Below are 10,493 nucleotides of genomic sequence, written 5' to 3'. Positions count from 1 at the left end.
CAGTTCTAAGCTTAAGACAATAACAAGCACATGTCTTGATGCATGCTCAATCATCCAGTGTTGCTCCCAATGAAAATGATACATCCAGATGAACAGAATCAACTTTTTGGGATTAACAAATACATTTTCAATATATAACAAAAACTTTTTTTTATTTTGTTTTTCTGTCATTTGAAGTTTATAACTGATGATATATCTGTTCTCCAACTCTATACATCTTTCCTTCCCCAGCACCAATTTGCCCACGGTATAGTCACTATACCACTTGTGTCCCTGCATGTAGTCCAACCTGTTTTTTCTTGAATGGCCCACCACATTGTAGTGACAATGAGGTTTGTGTTCCTGGATGTGTGTGCGATGATGGCTTTGTCATGAAAATGAAGATTTGTGTGCCTCTGGAACAATGTGGCTGTGTGGACAAGAATGGCACCAAACACCAAGTAAGACAAATTGACAATATGGACAATTTTGAAAATGAGCTTGTGGTCATGTGGTATGTTGACTGTCTGTGTCTTTTCAGTTCAATGAACAGTGGTACACAGATCACTGCAGTCAGAAATGTGAATGTGAGAAGGATGACGGAATAGGAAAGATTGACTGTGATGATGAAGATGAATGTGATGGAAATGCTGTCTGCCTTCAAAATGAAAAGGGCAATTATTACTGCCAGTCTACAGGTAGTCTACATGCCTGCAATGTACCTAAACTATGCTTTTGTTCCTATTTATTTAACTGCTCTTCTTGTTCCCGACAGACTTCGATGAGTGTACGATCAAGAAGGACCCTGAATATAAAACATTTGATAAAATGAAGCATGACTTTGAGGGTGAACACTCTTACGTGCTGGTGAGGACCAGCAACTTGCCAAGCAACCTTCCAGACATCTACATTGAAAGCATCAACATGCCCGTCTTAGATCAGGGCGGTGATAGTCAGCATGAAAATGACAGCAGCAGTGAAGAAGAGCAGAAGAGCAGGGAAGGTGATGATGATGACGATGACAGCAAAGAACATGACGAGCACCACAGATTACAAGAGCTTAAGATCAGAGTGTACAATCACACTCTGGAGTTCAAGAAGAATCGGAAACTGATCGTATGTATTAACACATTGACTTCTTAGCATTTTACTGTGGCACAGTGTGATGCTACCTACACACAGACATTTGTAAAATCAGTCTGGGAAATAACTAGCTCCTCTTCCCATTTCTCTTCAAGGTGTTACAACTGTAGCGAGGGAGAGGATGTTATATGTGCTAAATTATGCTGTGTGATAGCGCATTTCTTTTCACTTTAACATTTGTAGGTATAAGACAGAGGAAGAGAGACAATGTGTAAAAAACAGTAATGGCAATATTCCATGTTTATCCGGTGCCTAGATGTTATTGTGTCTGTGTGCGAGTAATATAATCCTATGAATCTCAATTTGCAAGGGTACGGAACTAAAACTAAGCAAGTATAAGACTGTAAGCGTTATAATGTACTTTGCTTGTGATTGTATCACACTAGCATGCTAACATTAGCTATTACGCACTGAAAGCTAATAGACTCTCAATAACTTGTACGTATTTGATAATATAGGAAAGACTTCAGCTAATACTCAAGCTTTCCACAACAAAAATGTATGTTTCTCTTCATACAACAAACATAATCATACAGGAATGAACAGCAGAATTGACATCTACATATACTTCAGTTATCTTAAATTACACTGAGAGATTTTTTTCCCTCTTCAGGTGGATGGAAAACCTACGGAAATGCCCGTCTCAGTGACTGGTGGTCTAAAGATCTGGAAGCGTTCCTCTCATATCTACCTACAAACTGATTTTGGCTTGTCAGTGGCATTTAATGGACACCATTCAGCAGGTAGCCAGTGTACAATATCAAAAGCAGATGATGTAATTTCTTTAATGTGTCATTCCACTTTAAGCTAATAAATAATTTATCGTTTCCCATATTCATAGAATGTATTAAACGCTCATATTTATTCTGCAGAGATTACTCTACCACACATTTATAGAAGGAAGGTGGGAGGCCTGTGTGGAAACTTTGATGCTCAGAGAAAAAATGACAGGATGAAGCCAGATGGTACCATAGCCAGAAGCACTCAAGAGTTTGGAGAGAGCTGGAGAGTGTGAATGCCAGATGAAACACTGTCTTTGAATGTGGATGAGTTTAATCTCTATCAGTTACATAAAACTCCATATGGATAAAAAAGAACAGATGAGTGTAATGATTTTGGCTTTTCTTCGTTAGCCAGCAAGTGTTGTCTTTACCTAGCTTTTTAGGGCTATGTTTTCTGAATATCAGCATATCTATTTTTTCATGAATGTTTAGATACTTATCTTTTTCTTATTATTTCTACATATATTTGATATAATCGTTGTACTCTACATGTAAATTGAGCTATTATTCTCATTGGATAATATAAAAATTTTTAAAAGTATGTGGTGAATGATCACATTTCATAAGGTGTTTTTGACTTCCTGCATTGTTGAAGGTTTCTGATGAACTTACTACTCTAATAAAACTGGACTGTAAGGACATTTGTGTTTCTTTGTGTGCAGCCATTTGGTCCCAAGTTTAGCTACAGCAGCATACACGTGTACATTTTTAAGGTACAACCCATTAACCACCTGCAGTACAGCAGGAACACCAACCCAAACGAAGGAAAAACAAATAACACAAAACCTGTAACATGATACGGATAAGGAAGGTAATTGTTTTTTTTCTAGCAAACAATAGGACTGTTCTTGCTTGAAAAGCTCGTCTGTATCTGTATGAGGGCATGTTTATGTGGAATCCTTACTCTCAAGTGTTGCAACACCACATAGAGCCATGGATGTGTTTGTTCTGTGCATTTTTCTTTTCTTAAGGTTTCTCTGTGATGGTAAGTGAAGCTATGCCTACTGGCTACTATTTAACAGTTTCAAAAAGTTATGGCACAATTATTTCATACTACAAAAATGTATTTGAGACATTACATATACTTTCAAACTGCTGTTTTAACAAGAGTAGAACCTACTTTTAGATCCTTTAGATTTTTTTAATTAGTTGATGTGTTTTCAGGTGGATCCTCTTTAATGTTACTGATAGTTTGAGTTCATGACCCTGGATATATAGGTGAATGCATGGTCAATAATTCTGGTATTGTTGGATTTCACTTAAGTAGCTAACAAAAACAGCAAGCAAACTATTCTAACTAGTAAAGATTAGACTGAGTTTGTAAGCATTAACACTACTAGTTTTATGGTTTGGAGCTTGAGGCTGCTATTAGTGACAGATGATGAAATTTACTTCCCTGTGCTGAGCCTCCTTTAGCTGGTTCTAGTGCTCGAATACATATCTCAGGAATGGACTGAGTAGATCTGAATTTCTAAATATTTATCATGGTGCTTGAGCTGATGCTGATGCTAAGGCCATTATGCTACAGTCTGGCAATGTACAGATGCAGAAGAACCTTCAAACTGGCAGGAAAGTAATATCATTACTATGTATTTAAGTCCTTGTACTTTTGGTACCTGTTTGGCAAGAAAAATTAAGTCATAACTGTATGTTAAGAATATGTATTTAAAATTTAACATGTTTCTTTAATATAAATGTGTTTTTATATTGTTGTCATTGTCTTTCCATTTTTCTAGCCCAAATACCAGCTCCAACTACTAAACCAACAGGTAATACCCACAACAATCTTTGTACAATTAGCCATTGTGTTCAGTGCGACAGACGCTGCCTATATCTAAACCCCACAATAATGGATTTGATTTTTGTCACCTACTGAAGCTACAAGTACACTCACAAGCCACTTTGTTAGGCACACCAGGTAGACATGGCGAAAGCTCAAAGAAAGCAAGAAGACATGGAGACATGGTGACAAAGCTCAAACCAAGTATCAGAATAGGGAAGAAAGGAGATTTAAGTGACTTAAGTGACTTTGATTGTGACATTGTTGTTGGTGCAGACAGACTGTCTGAGTATTTTAAGAAACTGCTGATCTATTGGAATTTTCCTATACAAACATCTCTACATTTACAGGGAATATTCCAGGATAAAAGAAAATACCCAATGAAAATATCCAGTGAAACTGTTCAAGGGATTTTTGCTCAGTTCTCTGGGTGAAAATACCATGTTGATGCCCAAGGTGAAATGAGAATGGCCAGACTGCATTGAGCTGATGCTAAGGCAACAGCAAATCAAATAAAACATTCATTAGAGCCAAGGTGTGAAGAACATCATCTCTGAATGCACAAAAATATGTTGGTTACAGAAGTGGAAGACCCCACCAAGTGCTGTTCCTCTCAGCTAAAAACAGAAAACTGGCTCTATGATTCAGAGGCTCACCAAAATTAGACAAAAGAAGATTAGATGTCTGGTCCCATTTCTACTGTGACATTTAGACATAGGCAAAATGAAAGCATGATTCCATCTGGCCTTGTATGAACTGATCAGGCTGCTGCACAGGCTACCTGAGTACTGTCCATGTCTTTATGACCATATCTTGGTGGCTGCTTCCAGCAGGATAACATTCCATGTCCCAAAGCTCACATCAACTGGTTTCTTGAACGTGACAATCAGTTTATTATACTCAAATAGCCTCCACAGTCACCACCTGTCAATCTAATGTGGAACTAATGAAGTTTTTTCACCGCTCTCATTCCATTTAGTGATCCTTGCTTACTCCTGAACCCTAACCACCTTGTTGCCTGTCCACAAAACATTTCAGAAATTCCTCAATCTGACAATACACAAACAACCAGATTTATTACAGTTGCATTTATTCTGTATTTAATATTATTCATCTTTTTGATTACTGTTTGTGAGATCATTACTTTATATTTTTATACATTACTAGTATATTTCAAAATAGCATGTTGCAAAATTACAAATATGTGCCATGCTGATCATGCAGTTTTATGCCAGAAGCTGTGGTGTGTGTGCTGTTTCCAGACTGTGCAGGTCCACCAGTGCTATGCTGCCCTGGACAAAACTCCAGTTGTTTCAGGGGATGTTACTGTGATCAGATATGTCTGACATTTGGTGACTGCTGCCGTGACTACAGATCAACCTGTACAGAATGTAAGTGAGACTGAACATGCAAAATAGCAAGGTCTGCATTCACAAGTAAGAATTTGTGGATTCAGGGTTGAATATTTATAATGCAACTCTTTCTTCTCTGCTACAGTTCTGACCCAAGTACCAACAAGAAAACAAGCCACTGGAAACAACAATATAATATATACAGATACAAACATCACCACACCAGTGCTCAATGCAGCATCCACACTTAATGTCAGCACAGCCTCAGCATCCACAGTGCCAATATCTACAGCAACCAACCAGACAAGCAGTGATACATCTACACTAGCAATTAAGAAAACATCTTCAGTCATCTCCACTGCAACAGCGGGCACCACCGCTACGCTAGCAGATATCGAAACAACTTCAGTCTTTGATTCTACACCAACCAGCCAAAAAAGCAGCACTACTGCATCTATTCCTTTAGATGACCTCATAGCATCAGTCTCCACTGTTGCAGGTTGGTCATTGTTTGAATGACCCTACAGTATATCATGACAGAAGTTTTCATAACCATTGGTAGGACAAGCACAGGTGGAATTATTAACAGCAGTATATCAGTATATCAAGAAACATACTTTCCTACTATAGAATCCCAAATTATCTCCAATTAAAGATATTTTAAAAGTTGGTTAGTTGTGGTAGCATTTCTTTTTTCTTTCTATTTTTTGTTGCTGTGGATCCATTAAAAAGAAAAAAAACTGCCTATACTAGAAATTTCTAGTATAAGTAGTGGAAAAAACATTTAATTTAACATTTAATTCTTTATCTTTTACATAATTACTTTGATTTAATGTGAAAAGCCATCAGGGGAGTATTTATGACAATTCCACAATTTTGTTGTACGTGTACAATGACAATAAAGACCTATTCGATTCTATCAGTAGGAAATGTTGTAAAACATGAAAATACAGGTAAAAGTCCACAATTTAAGTCCTCCCTCACGTTTTCCAAGGGCATCCAGTGGGTTGGATTGGAATCCTTGCCAGGTCAATTCTGGCAGGTTTGACACACCTGCTTTAAATCATTAGATAGAGTCTTTTAAGAATACAGACTGTTAGACAGCTGTGCAAATCTGGATAACAGGGGTGTTGTATCTTTCCCAGGAAGTGGAAACACTGCTGGCATTTCCAACAAAAACACGGATTCCACAACTGACACAAGCTCAGACAAAGGTACAGTCAATGAAATGTCCATATATCTATTTTAACATTTATATACATCAAAGATCTGCAGTACTTAAATAAGTGTATTTTTATTTGTTTCTTGCTTTAAGATTTCCAAGCAGTGACTTTTCATCTAAAAGCTTCACTTTCATCCTCTGATCGGGATAACAAAGATGTGATCTTAGAGGCTTTATCCAGTGTAAGGAAAAACAATTTCTGAATACAAATCATACAGCCTCAGATGCGGCGTGCCTTTATAATCACTGATAATCTCCTCTCTCACAGTTCCTGTCCAACATCCTTCTCCAGTTGAACTGTGAGCGCTGTGTCCTCAAGGTTCAACACGTCAAACCCACCTGAGAAATGGGATTTGCAGCAGTCACTGCAGGCAGGATACGGCACCAGCTATACTCTGACAATAAACTGCAAAATTCTCAACAACAAATTAATTTTTTGAAATTACATAAGATTCAAGATATCAGAGGCTTGAAAGTCGATGCTTCAAGGTTAATAGCATGGGCTTTTCAGTTTTATAATATTAACAGTCACATTTAACACCAGGTAGTTGAAACGTGTGAGATAGTGCATATCTCACTGCACATGCCATAACTTACAAATACAGTACCATACTATTAAATGTGAATCCCATTAGCTTGTGTGTTGTGTTTGAGATAATAAAAAGCCCCGATCCTGGCAACAGTAAAGATACTGTTTTTGTTACAGGAGGATGCCAAAGATAAACGTTAGCTGCTGTTTAAAAAAAAGATCCAAAGAGCTGGACAGCCTGACTGTATGCTAAAATTAATAGTTATCTAATAAATTAATCATGATCGTCAGAGAGGATTTGAATTACTATTTTTATTTTGATTCTTATCAATTTTGAAATGACTTTGTGGATATGGGATATGCCAAAAAACCCAAAAACAAACGTCTACTCAGAAAACAACCTGGCTGTGCTACAGACAGTCTTTCTGCTAAATGATTAAATCTGTGTCACCGTGTTGTCATTCATTTGTAGCTGTAATAGCATTCCCTACATGTGTACAGTCTGCAATCAGTCATGTATCTGTGCAATCTCCTCATGTTTACAGCATGTCAAGGTAACTATACTTTGGCATTGCGCCAGAGTCTGTGTGTGTTAACCAGACTTATCAGTCAGGAATTGGTTTGCATCTGATCCTGATCCTTTGCAGACTCTCTTGGCAAGTAAAATATCTTTGAATTTAATATTTAAAAGCAGCATGACTGAGTACTGGTACTGCCAAGTTTTGGTATTTTTCATAAATCTAAATGGCAAAGGAGCGCCATTAACCTGAAGACGTGGATAATGTGTATAGACTACAAGAAGTCAAATTAATAAATTATTTACTCACAGATGCCAACAGGCTCAATAAATTGATCCTCAAGGCACATTATGGGGAGCTGGACTCTCTTAAAGTGGTGTTGGAGAGGCAGGTTGGACAGTACAATGCTGGATATCTCCATGATGTGCTAAACAGTCACAGGAGCAATACTGAACTGCACAGGAAATCCTTTCTCCCTCGCCTACAATTCCTCCATCTAAAGCACAAGTACACAGTGCAATAGTTGCTCACCCTCTACAGAGAAAATAGCAAGTGAAATTTGGTGAGAGGGGCACCTTGTTGTGGAAAAAGGAGTTAAAACCTGTGTAAAGTGGTCAATTACCATCAGACAAAATAATAACAGCTCCTTTAAAACCATCCTGTGGATACAATCTTTATCTGTTCAGTGGTAGGAAGCTCATTCCCCACAGTCATGTAGGCACCGGCCTGATAATGAAGACACATAGAGTAGGCCATGACCTTGAACACAGTTTATAACTAGTTTGTTTCTAAATCTTCATACTCTTGCTTGGTTCAGGAAAGTTACAGCTACATATCAGTACGGTTAAATAAGGTGAAACACAAATATTCATTCACACACCTCAATGTCAACCATATTTAATTTTTTGCAATATAGTGGGATAGTTATAATTAGAGCTATTTTTTTAACTCCATAATTTGTTGTATTACTTACTGTCTAGGAGCAACTGTGACAATTTGATTACTTCTGGGATTAATGAAGTGCTCGGATTCTGATAGGTTAATCTAGCATTACTTCACTTCATGTTTTGTATGTATTCCAATTGCTGTGCATTATTATCAATCTTCTGTTTGCCTAATAGACTTGATTTGTTATGCTTGTGTAGTTTTCAATTATTAGATCAGTCTAAATATGCAGAAGTACAAAACTGTTGATATGAAAGTTGATATAACAGGAAACTGAGCTGTGAGGCTGCACACAGTTGGCCATAGTCAATGTGATGAAAACATATTTACTATTTTTAAATGCAAGTGATGAAAAGTTTAGAAGCCAATTCTGTATTGATATCCAAGTTGCAGAAACAATTTAACTTTAATAATATAATAAAGCATGACCTAATGTTAATCTGGTAAAATGACATAAAGTATTTCTAAATTTTTAGGGCGTTATTCTTTTGTTAGGTTTTTAACCTTTTTCTATTAAAAAAAACTGAATATACTGTTTGAAAATAGTTACTTTTTTTGTTTGGTGTGCTATTATTTGTTTTATTACTTTCATTGAAAGTATACACAACACACTCCTTTAACAGAGAAATGACAGAAGGTGATGTGTATTATTTTACTGTTCTAGGAAGACCACTATGGTAGCCATCAGATGCCACGTACTCTCACCATAAGTAATGGTTTGTTATGTTCCCATCTTCACCATTCTTTCCATCAGCAGCCATCAGCAACATTTCAGAATCCAGAGGTCCCCCTACTGATTGGCAACACAACCTTAGACTACCACTGTCCTATTCAATATCCATTGTGTATTTTGACATATATGATAAACAAATACAACCTTTCTAACCAAAAACAACCTTCCTAACTTCCATAGAAGTCAACACAAGAAGCAGTAATACTGAAACTACAACAACAAATGCCACAGCATCTTCAGCATATATTTACATATTAATGATCATGTCTGTCCTGTAACTTGATTCGTTATTAACTTACAAGATTTGTCTTTACTGTCACTGTTGCCAGTCTTGTGTCTGAGACTATAAACTGGCTGGTATCCTAGAGAAACATTGAGACAAGAAAGGCTTACAGAAGAGGAAGTGTGTGTGCTTTGGGGATATTCCATCCATGCCGGTTGAGTTGTCAAGAAAGATGGGTTTGAAGATAACACATCAGGGGACTCCTACCTCCTGATTGACCCTTTAAGTTTGACCTTACCACTTAGGGCTTCACAAAAGGCCCTCCAAACCTGGGAGATGAATTGTGGGCCTTTTGTTGGATGGAATGCTGTAGAGCCTGAACACATGATTAGCTGGGATCTTAGCAGTGTCAGAAGAAGTGGGGAGTTGAAGATAATCTGCTACAAAATCCAATGCTTAACCTGAGTAATATGATTTGAAATTGATAATGTTTATAAATGTCCTGTAGGAAGCTTGGGGCCACTTCTTGCATAGATTGAGCATGCTGAAACATGTTCTTGTTTTGTGTTCTTATCCAGATGTAGGCACCAAAAAAACTCTTTAGTAGAAAAATTGTTTGATGTACCCCAAGTTGAGGCGGTTGCACTGGTGGCAGTGTGGACCAGTACCAGGATGCTCAGATGTTGTTGTTTTGTTTTGTTGTTTTTTTTTTCATTTTTCGAGCTGGTTTTCAACTTCTCATGAGAATGACAGAGGTTGACGGGAGGAGGGCAGGATGGCTTCAGGTTCAACTGGGCAAGTATCTCTGAAAAACTGATAAGAGAAAGAACCAGGCTATGGTGAGATTAAAGTGACCAAAATTTAACTGCTAGAGTTAGACACTAAGCATTCAGTAGAAAGGACTTAGATTGCAAATCAAAAGATTACATTTGGAGCTGATGAGTAGATTGTTGGAATATCATGTATATAAACTAAAGAAACCAACAAGGAAATCTCTACTGTAATGTCACAAAACTACAAAATTTCACAACTAAAAGTCAAACATTAAATAACAAAAATGAAAGTTCAAAACACTGGTAAAAGTGTACAAAATGTATCATTTAGGGAACTGTCTTTCTTGTGGAATTCCAACACTACCTGTGACAACTAAACAATTTTCTAACCTGTCCTGTCTGGCAACTTTTGCAATCAGAATTATGATCTGAATGCAATTTTGTGCCAAACACATTTTGCCTTTCCAAGATCAGAACTCTAAGTTCTCTATAGTCTCCTTTTGTTCATTTGTTT

At 37.2% G+C, this 10,493-nt stretch overlaps 1 protein-coding gene across 1 annotated transcript in view; it reads left to right on the top strand.

The window, feature by feature from the left end:
• The window catches only part of LOC102194570 (zonadhesin), a 13,418-nt gene extending 11,280 nt beyond the window's left edge, over positions 1-2,138 (top strand). The window contains exons 18-22 of the mRNA XM_013911561.1: positions 232-440; positions 521-677; positions 755-1,095; positions 1,736-1,865; positions 1,995-2,138. Of these exons, the coding sequence (XP_013767015.1) occupies positions 232-440; positions 521-677; positions 755-1,095; positions 1,736-1,865; positions 1,995-2,137 (980 nt within the window). The 3' untranslated portion in view covers position 2,138. The remainder of the gene's footprint in view (positions 1-231; positions 441-520; positions 678-754; positions 1,096-1,735; positions 1,866-1,994) is intronic.
• Positions 2,139-10,493: the final 8,355 nt, after the last annotated feature.

Source organism: Pundamilia nyererei, unplaced genomic scaffold, assembly GCF_000239375.1.
Source record: "Pundamilia nyererei isolate P.nyererei 1_Seehausen unplaced genomic scaffold, PunNye1.0 scaffold00004, whole genome shotgun sequence".
Classification (NCBI taxonomy): Eukaryota; Metazoa; Chordata; class Actinopteri; order Cichliformes; family Cichlidae; genus Pundamilia; species Pundamilia nyererei.
The sequence above is the reverse complement of the archived record's forward strand: the minus strand, read 5'-3'. Positions and strand labels throughout refer to the sequence as shown.